A 22,141-nucleotide genomic window follows, 5' to 3' on the forward strand; every position below is an offset into this window, starting at 1 on the left:
CATGTCACGTGATAAGGAGGTGACTGTGTTCTGCAAGGCTTGAATGTCATCCTCGTTTGTCGAGATTCTGCTCTCAGCGTCGGTGATCCTGCTAGCTGCCTGGTCCACTCGTGTTTTTAGGGAGGCCACATTAGCGTTAATGTCATCCAGTTTCTCGTGGAATGAGGCGAAGTTTTTAGCCATGGTTTCCATAAGTGTGGTTAGGTCAGGGGCCGCTGTGCAGGGGTGAGGGTCTGGTTCCGGTTCCTCCTGTAGGGATGAAGTGTGGGCACAGTCCGTCCGCGGGACAGATTTGGTAAATTTGTCCATGGCTCCCCCTTTCGAGTTCCCTCTGGATCTGTTAGACATTGCCGATGTAATTCCGGTGAGACAGTGCTCACAGTCGGAGCCAGTAGAAGAAGGCGGGAGATCAGGACACGAGGCAAAGGGAGGTGTCAGCCACTGCGCCTATGGCGGTGATAAGGGCAGATTGTGGCAGCCGAGAGGGCAGGGAGGTTGCAGCAAGGTAGGAAGTGGAGACTATTCAGGGGCCAAAAGGAGAAGGCTGATAGCCCATAAGGGAGGTTATTCCCTTGGCAGAGAGATGTAGCATTTGCTGTGTGAGTTTCACTCCACAATCAGAGGGCTCTGTGCGGGTACTGATGAATTTAGGCGCCTACAGTGAGATGGGGAGGAAAAATCTCGTGCAAGGGGGGAAACCCCAACGTAGTCAGGAGCTCAAGCGAAATTAGGTGAACAGGAGTCCATCAAATAAGTACCTCTGAGGCCCCCTGCCGGCGCAAATTATCCAATATGGTGTCCCCTTCAAGAGCAGTGCAGGAGGGACTGGGTCCCACAGGCAGCAACCAGGTGGAAAGGAGTCCATCTAATAAGTACCTCTGTGGCCCCCTGCAGGTGCAGATCATCCAAATATGATGCCCCCTTCAAACACAGAGCAGGAGACCCCGGGTCCCACAGGCAGCAAGGCAGGGAGACATGGCCAGCCCAGAGGAGCCACGAGTGCTGCAGCCCAGGTCACCCCCTTCCCCCGCTCCTCACCTGTGCACCCGTGTAGGATCGTGGAATTCGAGTGGGCAACCAGGCTACTGCCCAGCCGCCCCACACTGGTGCAATGATAGCGCTCCGGCGCCGGTGTTAGGGGGAGAGGTGGGGCGCACTCCAGCGGAGGCTCCAGCAGCAGCAGCCTGCGCGATGGGGCTCTACTGGGAGGTGGCGGCCGCGGCCGTCGGCGAAGTCCGTGCAAGGCGAGCGCTCCTGCGCTGATGTGAGGAAGGGAAGTGGGGGCGCGCTCCAGCGCTGGTCCCCGCAGCGGCCACCCGTGCGATAACGCACCTCGGGGAGTATCAGCTGCTCGTATAGTTTCCCCCCAGGGGGGGGGTAAAATGAGCTCTCCAGCGCCGGTGCGAGGCAAAGGGGGAGAAAGGCGGGGGCGCGCTACGGCCCAGGCCCCCGCAACAGCTGCCCGCGGGGTAGCGCACTCAAAGGAGGGGCTGCCGCGGCTAAAGTTGGGAGACTCTCCTCGGGGGAGTCCCACTCAGGCCGTGCACCGGAGGCCTTCAGATGAGGGTCAGGGCACCCCGCTCAGCGGCCACCGACCGCCACCATGGGATCTGGCAGGGAGGAGGAGGCGGGCGCCGGACACGGGCGAAGGCCCTGCCAGCCGACAGTCAGCAGGCCACAAAGCCCAGTTCACGGGCCTCTCGGGACTGATTCAGGCAGGGATTGCTGCAGGGCATGTAGAAAGAACTTGGTAGCAGATCCACAAAGCATTGGGCTGCAAAGTGAAATATCGCCGCAGTTGATGGCGGATTTCGGCCGGAGCCCCACGCAGCTCAGAAACTAAGCAGCCATCTTGTGCTGCTCAACAGCGCCACCCCCAAAAACGCCCCTTTAATGCGTGTTTAGCTGCTGAAGTACTGGAATAGGGGTCACGTTAGCACTAGCCACATGATCAGGTTTTTAAGTTCACTGTTAATGGAACCAACTAACTAGATTATATCGACTCTTTTGTATAAGGCTCATTGTGTAAAGCTCTATGAAAACCCAGAGATGTCTGTGCTCTGGGGCCCCAATGTTGTGGTTGGATGTATGTCAGTTTTCCTTTCTGTTTCTGCACAACTGTATGGAACGAAATCCTGACTCAACCTTTGCTGCCTGAGGTTTCTTATTGTATTATTTGGAGCTGGAATTTGGGTTTCAGCAGTACAGATGAGACTTTGCTACAAGTACCTCAGAGTAAGACCCGCTGGCCAGCGCATTCACAAGACCCTGTCCACCCGACACTTTGTTTGTCCACTCAAGTGTTATAATGGATTTCCAAAATCGGCTCTGTGGGAAGGATTTTGAGAGGACACCTTATTATGGTGAATAGGGAATACACAAAGGGAAGACCCAGAAGTTTTTTAAAGAAAGTATTCTCTATTACTTCAATATGAGAGGTTTTTTCGTTACCCCACAGAGCCACACCATAGTTCATTGCAGCCTTGATCTGTGCTCTATAAACTTCCAAAATAAGACTAATTTGCTGACCCTGGCATATATTCTGGAAGCGAGACAGACCGGCCAAGGCCTGTCCCATTTTAAGAGTCTGCTTCTCTATGTGTAATGCCCCCTGCCAATTTCCACTGAAGGTGATGCCCAGGTAATCACATTTTTCCACATATGGGATGATTTCACCATTGCTCAACATTTTTCACATTTTTATCCTCCTCCTTCCACTGTTAGAACATACATCACTCCTGATTTTTTAGTATTTGCTGATAGTTTTAGGTCAGACATAAAAGCAGTGTAGGTGTCTATTGGATGTTGCAGGGCATTTGGGGTGCGGGCTATCAGGAACTGTGTTGCCTGCATATGCAAATACAGGGAGCGGCAATGCACCCATCTTAGGAAAATCAGCCTTTGTCTTAACCAGTGCCTTGTATGGGCCATTAATCTATAGAGCAAATAGCACAGGGGCTACAACGCACCCTTGGCATACTCCAGAAGCTACCTCCCTTTTCTCTGTGTCAGCTGCGTACCTGGATTTCAGTGGCATTGCTCATCCGGGGAGGCAGTTGCTCCGTTATCTGCGGCACTGTGCTTCCTTAGTCGTCAGCACTCCTGCAATGGATCGTCGTCTTGGTGTAGTTGCTTTTGAACACCACTGCACTGCGTCTGCAGCGGTTCGGTCTTCCACTTACGAGAATCTGCGTGTGTTGGGCTCTCAGCCCTTCTGGACTTGGCAGCATTCTGCGGGCTCTGGGATTCCGCTACGCACTGTGTATTCAATGTATCCGGCCTCCACACTGGATTGGTTCAGCTCCACAGTGCAGGCATTTAATGTGCACAGCGTTGCTCAGGCTGGCTGTCTCGTCCTAGGCATAGAAATAAAAAAGATATCACCAGGGAGAAACTGCTTCCCCTTATCCTCCCTTGCTTAAACACTTTTGCCTCACAGCACAAGGACAAGGACCCTATTGTTTTAGTAGACACTTTTAACAGCCTAATGACCAATGCCATTGAGAGCATAGCTCCACTAAAGATCTGCAAGGCCAAACAACAGTCCCACCTGAACTCTTGGTTCACCCCGCAGCTCAACGCGCTGCGCAAAGAAAAGCGCAAGGCCGAAGCACTTTGGAAAAGTCACCCGAGCCCAACTAATAAAGCCTCTCTTTTGATCACCTCTCTTAACTATAAGGAGGCCATATTACAAGCCAAAAAGGAGACTTACAATTCACGCATAGCCCAGGCAGAATCGAACACTAGAGAATTATTTAAAATCCTCAGAGAGCTAGAATCTCCCTCACCTGCCCCGGACACGTGCACCAAGAACAGCACCTGGTGCAACAATATACAAAATGCCCTTCTTAATAAAATATCTACCTTGCAATCCAAAATCAACGCCAAACAAAATACCCTCCACACCCCTATATTTAGTAATACCAGGCCACCTAAAATAATTACCCCTGACTCCCCGGTGCCGTTCAGCTTCACACCACTCACTGTTCTGGAGGTTGAAAAAATCATCTGTAACCTAAAACCTTCAAACTGCCAAGGGGATGCCTGTCCAGCCCCGATCATCAAGGATTCGGCTCATGACCTCGCCCCTTTTATCACCACTTTTATCAACGCCTCCTTTCAATCGGGAGTGGTCCCCAATAACCTGAAGGATACTTGGGTCATCCCTCTCCTAAAAAAACCCACCTTAGACCCGGAGGTTCCAACCAATTACAGGCCCATCACAACAGTCCCATTTCTGCAAAAAATCTTGGATAGAGCAGCCTATCTACAGATACAGAACTATCTGGAATCAAACAACCTATTAGGCACGAGTCAATCTGGCTTCAGACCTAAGCACGGTACGGAGACAGCCCTCCTCGATCTCAAAACCCAAATTGAGGATCTCAAAGACAAAGGTAAACTAGCCATGTTACTACTATTGGACTTATCTGCGGCCTTTGATTTGGTTAATCACCAAATCCTCTGTCACCATCTAAAAACTGCAGCTCATTTTTGTCCGATACGGCCACAAACTGGATTCAATCCTTCCTGGATAACAGACAGATGAGGGTATTCTCGCCCACCTCCGCTGCTGACCCTGCACCAGTCCCCTGCGGTGTCCCCCAAGGATCGTGTGTATCCCCTACCCTCTACAATGTATTTACTAAACCCTTATTTGATGTGCTTGACTCTCTGGGTGTCACCTACACGAATTATGCTGATGACACCCAGATACTCATCCCCATCACGGGTGATTACACAGTAGATTCTAAAGCCTTAAATGACGTTTACCATGTCATTCAAACATGGATGGCCCAACATGAGCTTTGTCTCAATGATGACAAGACAGCGCTCCTCATCCTAGGTACTCAGCAAAGACTAAACAAGTTGAACCCTATATTCAGTTCCTTTAACATCGATGGAAACCTAATAAAAGTCTCCAAAGATACCAAAACGCTTGGAATCTACCTCGATTCCACCCTCTCCCTTCACAGACAAACCAATGCAGTTGCGGCGGCCGCCGCTTATACCTGCAAGTTGATCACAGCATGTCGCCCTTTTCTTTCCACGCACAACTGTACTACCCTTGCTAGGACCCTGGTCATGTCCAAACTGGACTATTGTAATGCACTGTACCAGGGCACTAATCAGGGTAACCTAGACAAGCTCCAGATCATACAAAATAGCGCCATCAGGGCAGCCCTCAACATCCCCAGATCGGCACACATTTCGGATACCAGGAAGAGCCTTCATTGGTTGTCAGTCACCCAAAGGATCTCACTAAAATCGCTCGCCCTAACCTACAAATGTATGAATAACCTGGCCCCCACTTATCTCTCCTCACGATTCTCGCTGTACACCCCAGTTCGCTCACTTAGATCTACTCTGAACCAGAGCCTACTGATACCGAGATACAAGCTCCAAACAGCTGGTGGATCTAGCTTCCCAGTCCTGGCAGCTAAAGTGTGGAACACTGTCCCCTTGACTATCAGAAACCTTCCCTCCTTCAACCTATTCAAACACAGAGCCAAATGTTGGCTTGTCTCCTCCAATGCCCAAGCTACACTCTGAAACGTGATGCGATAACCTTTGTTTGGTTGTAACCGACAAATCTTGTATCGTTGTACTACTTACCTATGCCTTCTTTGCTATATGTATTGATTGTCATGTAATCACTGTATGCAACTTATGTAACGATTGCTTTCAAGATATGCGCCCGGTAGCCTCCGGGCCTGGTTTGCGCTATACAAATAAAACAAATACAAATATGGGTCACTACCCTTTTACGTTCCTCCCTGACATGAGAGATGTACCACCATTGGTTCCGTGTTACTGGAATTAAGGTCAACAGCGTGGGGTCAGCAGCAAGGCCCCTGTCCATTATTAACGTTTCAGCCCCTATGTATCCAACAAACAATTGGTACTCTTGTGTTAAGGGAGATGTTACAGACTTTTCTCCTGGGGAATCCTTGCCCCCTAATGGGGGGGTCACCATCAGTGAGATCCTGCTTGCCCTGTCCCCTCAGCAGTATATGGCGTAGCCCGCTAACCTCCCTAGTCCCAAATGGGCTGGCTCCCCCTTGAAGAGAAGGGACAAATTCCCTAGATTCGTCACATATCTCGGGACTGATAGTCTTGGGCTGATCAGTTTCCCCATAAGAATGAGCAAAAAGCCAAGGGAGTTAAAGCAGAAGGCTTTACTTGTCTGCAGAAAGTCAGGTTAGGAGTCCAAACAATGCAAAAGGAAAGGGTGTCCCATAGATGCGTATGGGAGGAAAGCAGCAAAAAGAAAGTATTTCCTAACACTTAACTAATAGGCACGAAGCATCCATGGGATGATTGCAGAATGTGATGTACTTTGCGTTTATCAATGCCAGAGAAAGATTCAAAGCTGTGACACCCAATATGAAGAATAAAGTGGTGCGGTCCAGTGTTTCATGCAAATAGAATTTCTTTTTATGTAGTGCCTTGTTGTCTGCACACAGACGTGGAAAACAATAAGCCAGATTTAAATGTGTGTGTTGGAATCTGATGTTTAATAAAATGGTATAAATTATAACTTTTTGTTCTACCCAGTAACCATTAAGATTGCTTTGTCTGAAGGAGTTTGAACATGTATATACTCACATCAATAAGCAATATATTTGCTTTTCCCATAGAAAGGTGAACCTCAGAATCTTCATCCAGGGGAAACATTGCTGACTGACAACCTGCAAGCTACTGACAATGACAGCTCACCTAAAACTGCGAAGATAGATGGTATTGATGCAGGTTGCAAAAAAGAGCAAAAGTACCTGGAAGCCCTGGCAGACAAATATTCTCTTGAAAAGTATCAGGACCAATTTGATTTGATGTGTAAGTAGTATCTTTCTATTTAACCAACGTCATTGGTCATTGCGCAGCATGTGAACAACACAGGTTACCTACAAACTAAGGTTTCCCTTGTGTTACGTTCTCTTGATAGATTGCCAAAGTGTGCAGTGCCCTCAATTCATATGTTACCCTCATGTTTCATTTATCCGGGATTCCTTGTGGGGAATCCATGTTGTGATGCCACATGCTTAATTTCCACTTTCCTTGCAAGAAATGAAAGCACTGGTCTCTTTGACAAAGTAACATTCTTTAAGCTGGGAGTGGAATGTCCTTGAGGACCACAGACCATCAAACTCTTTGTTATTCGGGCACAAGAGGATGTATGTAGGGGAACCTCTCGGCCCCAACTCCAGCCCCAGCCTCGTGTATGTGACCAGTCATACTGTTGGACAATCGCAGAGTTGGTGGGAAGCACAAGCATCATGGTGGGAAAAACAGATAATCAGAGAAGGAAGGAAACTGCTCATGGGCTTGCACCTTGCAGATTACCACAAGCCAATTGCATGATTAGAGAAATGTGCTCATCGGAGACCCCACTCTGACCCCCTTGCAGGGTCCCGAGACTATCTAACCATCCTTACAGAGTTTAAAAGGGGAAAAAGCAGCTCCCTCCACAGAGAGCTTCATGAGCCGCTGGCGGAATGAGACCATAATTGTGGTCATCTGTTAGCCAGTTTATGTCAGCTGGGAAAAAGTAGTTTGTGTCTATTACAAACAATTGCAGGACATACTCTCACTTTTAGAAACCTGTTTTGACAACACTTTGGGAAATTACCCTTCTTACCACATTTCCCACGCTGCCCTTTGTGTGCTGGACATATAGGATTGTTGGCTAAGTGAGTGCAACGACCACTTCTGAAAGATTTTCTGGTGCTCGAAGAGGTTGATTGTTTGCTGCAGGAAATCTTTTGTTCACCCTTTGTCTCTCGTTCATCCCTTTTCACCTCTTTACATGCTTCTTGGGTTTTTGAGAGGACAGCAGACGAACAGCATCTTTGGGTTCTTTCAATTCCAAGTCTTTGACACATGCTAACATGTTCCACCCTCTTTGCAATCTCTAAGACATCATCTAAAGTAGGGTCACCTCTTGCCCAGATTTCTGCTCTTATCTTACTCTCTTTGACTTTTAACATATATTGATCACAACGGCACTCATCATAGGATGGGCCAAAATTACAGGTGATGGCAAGCTCCCCAAGTGCTGTAATGAATGCTTGAATTGACTCATCCCTAATGTCTGTCTAAATGATTAAGAATGACATCATATGCATACGGTAAATCCACACCCTTGCCAGCCATCTGGGGCTTTGTGGCCAAGTCGGGAAGACCTTTTAAGATTCTCCTGCCCTCGTAGCCCAGGCAATGCATTAGAAGAGCTCTTTGCCTCTCCATATTAAAATTTGGGCCATGAATGGCAGTTATGTAATCAATAAAGTCATCCTTCCATGTTTCCCATGGGACCAAAGGCTCACTGGGTGTTTGAAGAATGTGGGTAGGTAAGTGAATCTGCAGTAAATATATATACATTTTATACAGTCACCTTAGGTTTGTAGAAATAAATACAATAACTTATTCAACTGAAAGAAGGAAAGTAATGATGCAGTAAGTAAAACCAGTTCTCAAGAGTGATGCCCAAACTTTATAAGTCCAATCCCTATGTTGAATGGAACCTTGTGGCCAAAAGTCACAAACTTCTGCTTAGGAGACGGGATAGTTGTAGGAAGAGTGCTTGTGGTGGTGAAAACCTTTCTAGAAGACTTGTCAACAAGATTAGAGTCAAGTAAGATTCTTTTCCTGTCTTTTAGAACAGCTTTTGGATTAAACTATGAAAAAGCGGTGGAATGGAATAAACCAAGGTTTATTCTAAGGTTTATTACAGAGGCGATGGGAGCGGCTGAACGCTATGCGAGTACTCGCCCCCCTGATTCCGATTTTCTCAAGTGACTAGGTAGGTTGTCTAGAAGGCAGGTTTTCCTGTCATTGATCCAGGAGCTCTGGGTGCAATGATTCTTCTGACCGGGTCCAGGAGCTCAGTGCAACCCTTTGTGACGACGAAATACAGCAGGCACTGATGCAGCCCTCTTCTGGACACTATTCCAGATGGGAGAAAGCTGGTTGCAGCGGCAGTCACAACAACACAGGAGTCAGCAGGTGTCTCTCCTGTCGCGGTGGAAGCAGGCTTTTCAGAACAGGATCCCTTGATGTTGGGAAGCTGAAACTTGGCAGCAAGGCAAGGCAACTTATGGCATGGGCTGGCAACAACCGAAGTTAGAGACGAAAACACAGAACAGCGACACTTCTGTCGGGGTATCCCACTGGAGAGCTGCTCGGGGACTATTCCTAAGGCTTAGCACGGCTGTCATGAACTTCAGATCATGCCCCTTTTGGACCTCCTGGTCCTTGTCTCAACGGGGCTTACATTCCGTACTACTTCCAACATGGCCGTCCAGAGCTGAAGCCCTTGCTCGCTCCATGCGCTGAACGCGGCGGGATCTATTTATAGACCACGCCTTCCGCGGCTCCGCGCGTCTCAATGCTATTGCAGAGTAGCCTCAGACGTGTGTTCGTAGCTCGCGATATTGTTTCCTTTGTCCCAGTGCTATTACCCGCTCCTGACCCTTCCCCCTTCCTGATTCCGAGCATTACTAGCTTTTCCAAGACTCCCGGATTCCCGGACTCTGCGTTCCCGGAACTAAACGCAACCTGGAACCAGACGAGACTCGAGCAGCACTTTTCGAGACCAGGAGCATTCGCAAGAAGGCAGCGATCGAAGACACCGGCAAGCACCGGACCCAGGTGAGAAGGGGGGAACTCCTTGACAGTTTGAGACGCCACCCGATCGAACCTAAAAACGAGATGGAAGCCGCCGTGCAGGACTTAATGCGACGCATGCAAGAATTATCAACCGAGGTCCAAAATCTTAAAGCGGAAAACGCTGCGCTCAAACAATTGGTCTTATCCCGGGATTCTGCTACAAAGGAGCGTGCCCTGTTGGGCGGTATTGTTGACAAGTATGATGGTTCGGCAAAAACACTTTGCGGATTCCTGGATTCATGCCTGGTCCACTTTACCTTTAACCCCTATTATTTCTCGATTCCTAGGGCTAAGGTGGGTTTCATCATATCCCACCTTTCTGGCAACACCTTAACTTGGGCAACACCCCTTGTTAACTCCGGCGATGCCCTCCTAGATGACTATGATGGGTTCATACAGGCCCTTAAAGGCATGTTTGACCGTCCAGAGCAGGTCTATACTGCCCAAGAACGCTTGCTGGACTTTCAACAGGGCTCCCAAGATATGCTCACTTATGTGACCAGATTTAAACAATTGGCTAAGGAAGCAGACTGGTCCTCTGAGGCTAGTTTTACCCTGTTCAGGAGAGGGCTGAACGATGAGAATAAGGATGAACTGGCCAGGGTGGCTCGACCAAATTCATTCCAAGCACTAATGGACCTGGCCTTGCAAATAGACTTTCGCATCCAGGAAAGGAAGGCTGAAAAGAAGAAATCCAAGGGAAACCCACCCAAGACGTCCTTTGAGAGGACAGCCAGAATGGACGCAAACCCAAGCCCAGCCCCAGAACCTGAACCCATCCAAATTGGAGACTTTCGTGGACCCATATCACCTCAAGAAAGGTTGAGAAGGATCCATATGGGTTTGTTTCTCCAGCATGGGGTCTGGCATGGATTCACATGCTCATGAATATTCCCCGTCGTCAGGCTGGGAATCCTCGGTAAAGAAAAAACCAGTATCAGTTTAGTTTCTGATCTGTCTTTCGTAGTAATAACCAATCACTGGTCTCTGCGTCATACTGACCACAGCCAATGACTGCCCTCTACCTAAGCACCGCCTCTGGCAGCCATCTTCAGATTTTTACCGCACGTTCATGTGTTGGGATCCTCGTGCTATTGCTCCCGAGCGTTAGTGCTATTTTTTCACGTTTTTTCTCAAAAAACTTCGTTTTTTCGGTCAAAAGAGCCTCAAGCTCCACCGACTCTCCATCCGATCAACAGGGACCCGTGTCGGATTCGTCTGCGCCCCTCAAGGGTGAAGATTTTGTCGAGCTACGCTTTTGGAGGACTCCAGAAGTTTCTCAGGCCCGGACATGGCCCAGGAGAAGGGAAGCTCGACGCCCGGAAAGCTGTTCAGGATCTGCCCTGGATGCCAGCTGCAGAACGTCTTTAAGGAGGACGAACACTCCTTTTGTCTCTACTGCTTACATGAGGACAAGACGCACGTGGAGAAGGACTGTGCGTTTTGCGGCAACATGTCGGAGCGGACCATGAAGGACCGCCATCAACGTCTCGCCAACTGGCTGGAAGGGAAGAGCCCGTCAGGCGAGAAGAAGAGGAAGAAATCCGAGCGGTCTTCTAAGACCTTTGAGGACGCCCCGGCGACGGGGGTCCAACACAAGGCCAAGCACCGCGAGTCCGCTGGCACCGGGAGCGCCGAACGGTCGGGCTCTACGGGCGCCAGGCAGGGCGCACCCTCCCCGGCACCTTCAGCCACGAGCCAACGCTCTGGGTCGGGTAAGAGGAAGGGCGAGCACCCGGCGAAGCTCCTGGAGAGGCCCCGGTCGAGCTCGAAGGCCCCATCGGAGGGGGAGCGAGGCAGTGTCCCCCCCCTCAAGGATAAGGCGGTGAGCGCACCTAAGGTGGTGAAGGCCTTAATCCATCCGGCCAAGCCCTCCATCGATACTGTCGCGGCGGCCCTGGCTCAGCCTGTGGAGGCTACACCAGTGGTGGCGACCTCGGGGCTCAGAGTCTCCCTGCCACCTCGGAGGGAGTCCTCTTTTGTGCCCATCGATAGGACCCCCGTGAAACCCCTGGCGGGGAAGAAAAAGGGGGGGCAGGGCGTCGTCGTAGATTCGGCCTCAACCTCAGAGGAAGAGTTGATTGAGGTCTTAAGCCACGGCCTTGGCGTGGAAGAAGACCGGCCCGTCGGGATGGATCCCGACGCAGGTGATGACGACATCGTCGAGGGTGCCGACGGGGCCCCTGATCGCCCGTCGGATTCCCCTCTGCCAGTGCCGCAAGACAACTCGGCGGCCATTTTGTTGGCTATACAGTCCTTATGTTCAGAGATAAGGACGAGACTACCGTTGCCGACGGAGGAACCTTTCCCGTCGGGGGATCCTGAACCGGGACCTTCTGGTGCTCCCCCGCCCAAGAAAAGAAGGATTCACCCTCCACCTCCTTTTCAGCCGTCGCGCCCCGTCCAGCCCTCCTCCCCGTCCACCCGAGGGGATGATACGGGGACTGACACGGCAGCGACGGGTACGGACGACGAGGTATACGACGAGGATCTACCGTCGTCACCTCCCACCAGGGCTTCTCCGCCCGACGAGATTGGATCGTTCCACTCCATGATCGCCAGGGCATCCGAGCTTTTCCAACTCTGCCCTGAGGAGAAGAAAAAGGAAGGATTCCTTTATCAACGGCGCGAGGCCAAGAGGAAGACGGTCCTCGCGGTGCCTCTACTGGACGACATTTGGGATGAGGGCCTCGCCCTCCTCAAGAACCCTTCCACGACGCCAGCTAGAAGAGACCGGTACGAGAAGAAGTACCGGGTCCCGGACGCGGCCCCCCTGTGCCTCCGGGCGCAGCCTACCCCGGAATCCGTCGTCTCCGCGGCGGCCAGGAAGAAAGCGGGGGGGGTGCGGCCTCCACATCGGCTTCCCCACCGGACGGCGAGGGAAAGAAATTGGACGCTATGGGACGCAGGGTCATCTCGTCTGCAGCGACGACGATTAAAGCGGCCAACGCCTTGGCTATCGTGGCCCGCTACGACAGGGAGCTATGGTACAAACCGGCTCCCCTGCTGGACTTCCTACCGAACGACAAGAGGGCGGATGCCCTGGAGATCCTACAGGAAGGCGAGGTGGCGTTGGACCACGCCATCACTATTGCGACGGACATCGCCGACACTGGGTTTCGCCAGTTGGGCAACGGCGTTTGCCTTAGGCGGCGTGGATGGCTCAAGGCTACGGACTTCCGTCAAGACGTACAGACCAGAGTCCTGGACATGCCGTTCGATGGGAACAACCTGTTTGGGAAAACAGTGGACGATTCCCTTCAGGCCATTAAAGCGGACACTGAGACGGCCCGGGCCCTTGGGGTTCTGCAGCAACGATGGACGCCCTTTCGGAGCAGCGGAGGCAAGGGCGCCTCCAAAGGTTCCGGCGGCGGTTTCTCCACCTACCGTCAAGCGGCCCGCTCGTCGTCTCAGGAGGCCTACAGAGGACGAGGCAAGTCTGGCGGACCCCGCCGTCGTCGCCAAGGAGGTCAAGGCGGCAAAGCCTCGTCGAAACAGGATTGAACCGGCCGTGGGGTCGGGCCCCCACCGAAGCACCCCGGTGGGAGGCCGGCTGGCGAGCTTCGTCAGCGTGTGGGAGTCCATCTCCACCGACCGTTGGGTGCTGGACGCCTTAGCCCGGGGCCACGCGCTCGAGTTTCAAAGAAGGTGCCCGCGCGTCCCCCCCGTGGCCAGGAAAGAGCTTCACGTCCCTCAGCTTCTCCTGGAGGTAAAGGCGATGCTCAGGAAGGGCGTCATCGAACTCGTCCCAAAGAGGCTTCGGGGCTCCGGAGTTTACTCGAGATACTTCCTTGTGAAGAAGAAGACGGGAGGATGGCGCCCCATCCTAGACCTGCGACGTCTGAACAAGTTCATCAAGGCGCAGAAGTTCCGGATGGTCACCCTCCAGCACGTCCTGGGGCAGCTGGAGGAAGGAGACTTCCTGTCGTCGTTGGATTTGGAGGATGCCTACTTCCATATTCCCATCCTAAAGGGGCACCGAAAATTCCTCAGGTTTGTGGTCCAAGGGCGTCACTACCAGTTCAAAGCCCTCCCCTTCGGACTACGGTCGGCACCCAGGGTATTCACCAAGTGCCTTGCACCGGTGGCGGCGCAGCTGCGCCGCGAGGGGATCCACGTCTACCCCTACCTGGACGACTGGCTCATCCGAGCCAAGACGAGGGAGCTCGCCGTGGATCACACGGCAAGGACCGTCCAACTTCTCACGGACCTGGGATTCTCCGTGAACTACGCCAAGTCCCACCTGGTACCCGCGCAAAACGCACTGTTTCTGGGAGCGAAGCTCGACACAGTGTCCCTTCTGGCCTCCCTGTCGGAGGAAAGGACCAGGTCCATTCTGGGCAAGGTACAGCGGATGTTGGTTTCCGACGGGGCCAAGGTGAGGTCCATCAAGTCCCTCCTCGGAATGATGTCTTCTTGCATCTACCTCATTCCCATGTGCAGGCTCCGGATGCGCCCGTTGCAGGAGTTCCTGGACGCGCGCTGGATCCAAACGACGGGCGGCTTCGAGGAGAGGATCACACTCGACGAGAGTTTCCGCCGAGCGGTCCGGTGGTGGGGCAACCGCGCGCATCTGACGGCGGGCATGGACTTCCAGACCTCAGACCACCAGGAGACAGTGACCACGGGTGCCTCCCTGGAAGGGTGGGGAGCGCACACCGAAAATCTGCACGCGAGAGGCCTTTGGCTCCCGACGGAGAAGTCCCTCCATATCAACGTCCTGGAGCTCCGTGCAGTGTTCTGGGCCCTCAGGTCCTTCCTTCCGTCCCTCAAGGGCAAGGTGGTGAGGATCTTCACCGACAACACCACCACCATGTTTTACATCAGGAAACAGGGCGGAACCAGGTCTCCAGCGCTGTCCAAGGAGGCGCAGGACCTGTGGCATTGGGCCGTCGCCCAAAGGATGTTTCTGGTGCCGTTTCATCTGGCAGGGATAAAAAACACCATCGCCGACTCACTCAGCAGGGAGCTGCGCTCGTGCCACGAGTGGGAACTACGGCAGGATCTAGTGGATCGCCTCTTCCGACGGTGGGGCACACCCCAGATCGACCTGTTCGCGACGGCGACGAACTCCAAGTGCGGGAGGTTCGCCAGCAGGTTTCCCCAGGCGAGGAGCATGGGCGATGCCTTCTCGTTCCCCTGGGAGGGCCTGTTCCTCTACGCGTTCCCTCCTTTGCCACTGCTAATCCGGCTCGTCAACCAGCTCAAGAGGTCGCGGTGCAGGATGATCCTCGTCGCACCTGCGTGGCCGAGGCAGATATGATTCCCGGACCTTCTGGACTTGTCAGGGTCCCCGCCAATCAAGCTGCCGGTGGACGCGGATCTACTCTCCAGGGAAGGAGGCGCCATCCTCCACCACGACCCGAAATCGCTGAACTTGCAGGCCTGGCTCCTGCAGCGCTAGAGTTTGGAGGATACGACATACCGGCCGACTGCAGAGAGGTTCTTGCAAAGGCCAGGGCGTCCTCGACTCTTAAATGCTACGGACACAAATGGAAGAGGTTCTCTGTCTGGTGCCACGCACAGAAGATTAACCCTCTACGGATTACGGCTCCCCAAGTACTGCCGTACCTGCTGACGCTGGCCAAAGCTGGACTGGCCCACGCGTCCATCAAGATTCATCTTGCTGCGATCTCCCGATACACCAGAACCACGGGCCGGACGTCCTTGTGGTCTCATCGTCTGGTGAAAGAGTTCATGAAGGGACTGTTCAGATCGTTCCCACCGGTGAAGGCGCCGGCCCCGGCGTGGGAGCTCAACGTGGTGCTGACCAAGCTCATGAGACCTCCGTTCGAGCCTCTGCACTCGGCCCCGTTGAAGTTTCTGTCGTGGAAAACAGCGTTTCTTGTGGCCATCACCTCCGCACGACGGGTGGGAGAGATCCAGGCCCTTTCCTGCAAGGCCCCGTACTTGACTTTTCACGACACGAGGGTAGTGCTCAGGACGCACCCCTCCTTCATGCCCAAGGCACCGTCGGACTTCCATCTCAACGAACCCTTGGTGTTGCCTGTGTTCTTCCCGTCGCCTTCGTCGCCGGCTGAGAGGACTTTGCACTCGCTGGATGTGGCTAGAGCGCTTAAGTTCTACGTGGACCGCACGAAGTGTTTTCGGAAGACGTCACAACTCTTTGTGAATTTTGGACCTGTCAATCAGGGGAAGGCTCTCTCGAAGGCTTCCATTTCCAGATGGCTCTCCGGCTGTATCATGTACTGTCATCGGTTGGAAAACCGACCGCTGCCTGGCCGTCCGAGAGCCCATTCCACCAGAGCGATCGCAGCTACCACAGCGTTCCTTTCTGGTGTGCCCCTGCTGGACATATGCAGGGCTGCTACGTGGAGGTCGACGCACACCTTCACAAAATTCTACTGCATCGATCGGGATTCCAGGGAGGAGTCCAGGGTCGGCCAAGCAGTGCTGCGCAACCTGTTCGCCTGAGGTGAGCCTGGTGAGGAGGTAAGATGCTTAATGTTGAGTTTGATGTAATGCTTAATGTTGAGCCTTTGCCACCTCCCGTGGTTGTGCATGTGTGTACTGCTATGTATTCTTTATTCATGAGCATGTGAATCCATGCCAGACCCCATGCTGGAGAAGGAACCAAGTTACTTACCTGTAACTGTTGTTCTCCAGCATGGGTCTGGCATGGATTCACATGCGAACCCTCCCACCTACCCCTCTGCGGCTCTTCACTTGGTCATACTGCCACTTCACGTGCTTCCAAATCTGAAGATGGCTGCCAGAGGCGGTGCTTAGGTAGAGAGCAGTCATTGGCTGTGGTCAGTATGACGCAGAGACCAGTGATTGGTTATTACTACGAAAGACAGATCAGAAACGAAACTGATACTGGTTTTTTCTTTACCGAGGATTCCCAGCCTGACGACGGGGAATATTCATGAGCATGTGAATCCATGCCAGACCCATGCTGGAGAACAACAGTTACAGGTAAGTAACTTGTTCCGTATTTATTGTGCCTCAGACAAACATTTGGTCATGGACTGTCCTCTGGCACCTCCTCGGCGTTCGGGAAACGCCAGCACCCGATCTTAAATGGAGCAGAGATTCGGGAGAGAGATGCTTGCTCCACATCAATTCCATCCTTGAACTCTCCTGGACAAAACAGAATGGTCGTTCTCCACGCATTTCTTTCACCCTCGAAGAGTAAGATCCGCCCCATTCTGGCCTTGGTTGACTGTGGAGCTATGGGAACCTTCATAGATCAGGAATGGGTTGTCAGTCATCAAATCCCATATGAGGCACGAAGCACCATGCAGCCTTTGGAAGCCATAGATGGAAGACCCCTCAGTTCAGGGCCCATAAGCCTACAGACCAAGGAAATCCAGCTCTCAATAAACCACCATCAAGAGCTAATCAGATTCGATATCATTAAGTCCGCCCACTACCCCATGGTATTGGGTATGCCCTGGTTACAAAAACACAACCCGTATATAAACTGGACAGCAGGATCAATATTCCTAGGCTCGGAGTTTTGTATGTCTCATTGTCTATCCCTGGAACTTCCTTTAACACCCCCTCAGGAACCACCTAAGGAGCAAGAAACTCCACTCATGGTTTCCAATATAATACAGGTACAGGAGGCCTACCAAGGATTCGCTGATGTCTTTTCCACTGCCATAGTCCAGGCTTTACCTCCACACAGACCCGAAGACTGTGCAATTGAAACGGAAACCTCAGCAGTGATCCCTTTCGGTAGGATATTTATCCTTTCCGAACCTGAGAAAAAGGCCCTCAAAGAATATCTGGATACAAACCTTGAAAACAGTACCATAAGACCTTCAAAGTCACCAGCAGGCACATCATTGTTCTTTGTTCCTAAAACAGACACCCAGGAACTTAGACCTTGCCTCGATTATCGTGGCCTAAATCAATGCACTCTTAAGGACCGATACCCACTACCCTTGATATCCGATATCCTGGAAGCAGTGAGAGGTGCAGTAATATTCACCAAATTGGATCTCAGGGGTGCCTACCATTTGATCCGTATCCGGGAAGGAGATGAGCGGAAGACCGCCTTTAGAACTCCCTTTGGACATTATGAGTACCTGGTCATGCCCTTTGGACTAGCCAATGCCCCAGCAGTATTCCAACATTTTATGGATAGGGTGTTCTCTGACATGTTGTTTCTCTTCGTCATTGTCTATCTGGACAACATATTGATTTTTTCCAAGGACCCTCTGAAGCATGAAGGACATGGTAAGGCAGTTCTACAAAGACTCCGGGAACATCACCTCTTAGCCAAGCCTGAAAAATGTTTGGTTCACGTTACCTCTGTGCACTATCTGGGATTTATCCTTAGTCCAGAGGGGATTGGCATGGACCCTTCAAAAGTAAAGGCCATTCTCGCATGGCCAACTCCCACGTCCCTGAAACAAATCCAATCCTTCCTAGGACTAGCCAATTTCTACCGAATGTTCATAGCCACCTTTCCGAGATTGTACAACCTATAGTGGCTCTGCTAAAGAAGGATACCCCATTTGTCTGGTCAACATTGCAAGAAACTGCATTCCAGCGTTTGAAGACCGAGTTTACACAAATTTCCATTTTGGCTCAACCCGATAAAAGTCGACCCTTTTTAGTGGAAACGGATGCCTCTAATTACGCTATAGGAGCAGTGTTGAAGCAGAAAATGGAGGACGATTTGGAACACCCCGTTGCTTATCTTTCAAGAACCTTAACTCCGAGTGAAAGACACTACTCCGTCCTGGAAAAGGAACTGTTAGCCATTCCCCAAGTCTTCACTGAATGGTGACACCTACTTCTGGGAGCCAGACATCCTGTCCAAGTCCGTACTGATCATCGAAACCTTCAGATTTTACAGTCACTGGAGTGCAGGAACAGTCGTCAGGCACGTTGGGCCTACTTTTTTGCCCAGTATCAGTTCCACATTACTCATGTCCCTGGATCACAGAACCTGATCACTGACGCCTTGTCTCGGCGTCCTGACTACGTGACCACTGAAGACAAGGCATTTCCTAAAATGTTTTCTCCCACGATCTTCGTAGCCCAAGCAGTTGATCTCCTGGAAGAAGTCCGATCGCAAACCCAATCCTCGGAAATGTGGAAGGACATCTCAACAAGAAACCACTGGAAATTAAGAGCCAAGGAAGGCTACTTATTCAAGGACAATGCACTACTCATTCCTACACGGATGTTACAGCAGAAAATAATAAACCTTTGTCATGACACACTCCATTCCGGGCACCAAGGTATCACCAACACCCTCCGTCTTATACAGAGACAGTTCTGGTGGCCTAAAATGAAGTCTGACGTACAGCAATACCTCCAGGCTTGTATGACCTGTGCCCAAAATAAACATGATAACAAAAGACCGGCTGGTCTTCTTCTGCAGCCCACTCTACCCTCTAAACCATGGGAAATCATCGCTACAGACTTCTTAGTGGAGTTACCACCTTCCCGAGGATATACTACCATCATGGTCACCATAGATTTATTTACCCATATGGCCCATTTTACGCCACTGATGAAACTACCCTCCTCTTCAGAGTTAGCTGAAATATTTCTGGAACACATATTCCGACTACATGGGCTTCCTTCCAAGATCATATCTGAACGGGGTCCCCAATACATTTCACAATTCTGGAAACACCTCTGTTGAGTTCTAGGAATCCAACGTGCCCTCTCTTCAGGATATCACCCCCAAACCAACGGAGCCACAGAACGTGCAAACCAGACCTTGGAACAATATCTCCGATGTTTCGCCACCAAGGTCCAGGATGACTGGTCTCTTCTGATACCCGTTGCGGAATTCTTTTACAACAACTCCGAACACTCAGCGCTACAGACCAGCCCCTTTTATTGTAGTCAGGGGTTCCATCCATCGGTTTTACCCTCGGTTCTTCCTTACCCTACACCAGTACCTACTGTTGACTCCTGGATCGAAACTCTTATCAACATTCACCGGGAGGCTAAAGAACACTTGGAAAGAGCCAGATTACAGACCAAGAGGTATGCGGATACAAGAGAAGACCAGGTCGTTCCTATACGGTCGGTGACCGAGTGTGGTTGTCATCAAAACTGCTTCCCCGACACTTGCGACCAAACAAGCTGGCTCCCCGCTACTATGGTCCATTTCCCATCAAGGAGATTATCAATCCTGTCTCATATCGAATCAAGCTACCTGACTCCTGGAAAAGAATTCATCCAGTTTTTCACACATCCCTATTGAAGCCCTACATCCAATCCTCTTGAAAATCCAGTAGACCTCCTCCTCTACTGGTTGACAACCAACTGGAATATGAGGTGTCCCGGATTTGTGACTCCAGGTATAAGCGGGCCCATCTTCAATACCAAGTGGAGTGGAAAGGATATCCTCCTAGCGAAAGGACCTGGGAACCTGTTTCAAATATCAAGGCTCCTCGGTTGCTCAGAAGATTTCACCTAATACACCCGGGCAAACCTGGAGGAAAAGGCCTTCGGAGGAGGCATACTGTCAAGAACTTAAGATCACGCCCCTTTTGGACCTCCTGGTCCTTGTCTCAACGGGGCTTACATTCCGTACTACTTCCAACATGGCCGTCCAGAGCTGAAGCCCTTGCTCGCTCCATGTGCTGAACGCGGCGTGATCTATTTATAGAGCACGCCTTCTGCGTCTCCGCGCGTCTCAATGCTATTGCAGAGTAGCCTCAGACGTGTGTTCGTAGCTCGCGGTATTGTTTCCTTTGTCCCAGTGCTATTACCCGCTCCTGACCCTTCCCCCTTCCTGATTCCGAGCATTACTAGCGTTTCCAAGACTCCCAGATTCCTGGACTCCGCGTTCCCGAAACTAAACGCAACCTAGAACAAGACGAGACTCGAGCAGCACTGTTGAAGACCAGTAGCGTTCGCAAGAAGGCAGCGATCGAAGACACCGGCAAACACCGGACCCAGGTGAGAAGGGGGGAACTCCTTGACAACGGCTGGATCTTGAGAAGGCTTCAAGACTGGTTGGTCCATAAGTGCAAGGGTTGAAGCTCAGATGAGGGCCTTTGCAGATCAGGTAGTCCAGCAGGGCTTCACCGGGCCAAATGCAGGAAGGGATGCCAGGCCTCTTCGGGAGTTTTCCACGGATCTTCAGTCAGCTGCTCTTCTACACAGGATACTTGGTTCCAACTCGGATCTGAAGAAATTGCTGCAGTAGTTCTCTTCTTATCCCAAATTCTGGTTGGAAGCAAATCCAAGCCCACCAATGGTAAGGATCTGCACCATTCAAAGAGCCAGCAGTGGTCCATTCAGGGACCACTGTGGCTTTCACTCATGCACACCCCTCAGACTCTTTGGCACCACGGATGTGGAGTAGGACCAGACAGTGCCACCCACTTCCGGCTCCACACACAAATGGCATGCAGTAGTCTGTGAAAACAGCAGCTTTCCCAGGCGAATGCATGACCATATAAGGGATTTCCTGATCCAAGAAGGCCAAGAAACAATATGGCTAAAGAATAAACGAGAACTCTCGCAGCCATTTTAGGGCACTAGCCATGTTTAGTAGCCAGGTGCAGTAAACGTGAATGTGCACACTAAAAATACTGCACAAATGGTAAAAGTTTATCTGCGGCCACCAGCTCATCTTTAGGCACATATAAAAGTAACAAGAAAATCCCCAGTGTAAAAGACTAGGGTTATACAAAAGTATCCCCACTATACTGCATTGTAAGATGCTGTGTGCACTGTTAAAAAGTTATCCAAACCGGTAAAAAGATAAAAGTTAACATAATTTACCAGTAGTGATAGTCTGAAGGACAGGTTAAAAAGCAAAAAGTTTGGGGGTCCGTAGAATATGATGGGAAAGTTGCCTAAAAGAGAAATCTTTCTTAGCAGTGACTTATTCCTTCTCCGTGCTATTCCAAAGCCCTGCACCATACGGAAAAACAAGCAGTGCCAAAAAGGCTGTGATGCTCCCTCTACGCATACGACGCAACAGACACTCCTTTCTCTGAAAATGCGCATCACAATGTTACCCCCGTGTGATTGAAGACCGCGTCTTCCGACACTCCTTGCCAAATGGAACGCGCAAATATAACATGCAAATACGTCGCATCTTATGCTTACAAGCTTCCTTCTTGCGCATGTTAAAACTGCTCACACTTTAAAGTCTTACGCATACGACGCAACAGACACTCCTTTCTCTGAAAATGCGCATCACAATGTATCCCCCCGTGTGATTGAAGACCGCGTCTTCCAACACTCCTTGCCAAATGGAACGCGCAAATATAACATGCATATACGTCGCATCTTATGCTTACAAGCTTCCTTCTTGCGCATGTTAAAACTGCTCACACTTTAAAGTCTTATAAGTTCAAATGAAAAGTCTAGCAATTATTTTGGATCTTCCGAATTCAATTCAGCTTCTCTTGAAAAGGATTAACTATTTAACTGAAGCAATATTAACAAAAATAAGTTATCTCCCACTAATGGTTCTCCAGACATGCCCCACAACCATATTCAGTTCCAAAACTCA

At 51.0% G+C, this 22,141-nt stretch overlaps 1 protein-coding gene across 1 annotated transcript in view; it reads left to right on the top strand.

Annotated features, from left to right (window-relative positions):
* The window catches only part of TUBGCP6 (tubulin gamma complex component 6), a 728,796-nt gene that overhangs the window by 519,574 nt on the left and 187,081 nt on the right, over positions 1–22,141 (top strand). The window contains exon 19 of the mRNA XM_069627853.1: positions 6,642–6,837. Within this exon, the coding sequence (XP_069483954.1) occupies positions 6,642–6,837 (196 nt within the window). The remainder of the gene's footprint in view (positions 1–6,641; positions 6,838–22,141) is intronic.

Source organism: Ambystoma mexicanum, chromosome 12 (assembly GCF_040938575.1).
Source record: "Ambystoma mexicanum isolate Mex_15411 chromosome 12, UKY_AmexF1_1, whole genome shotgun sequence".
NCBI classification, from domain to species: Eukaryota; Metazoa; Chordata; class Amphibia; order Caudata; family Ambystomatidae; genus Ambystoma; species Ambystoma mexicanum.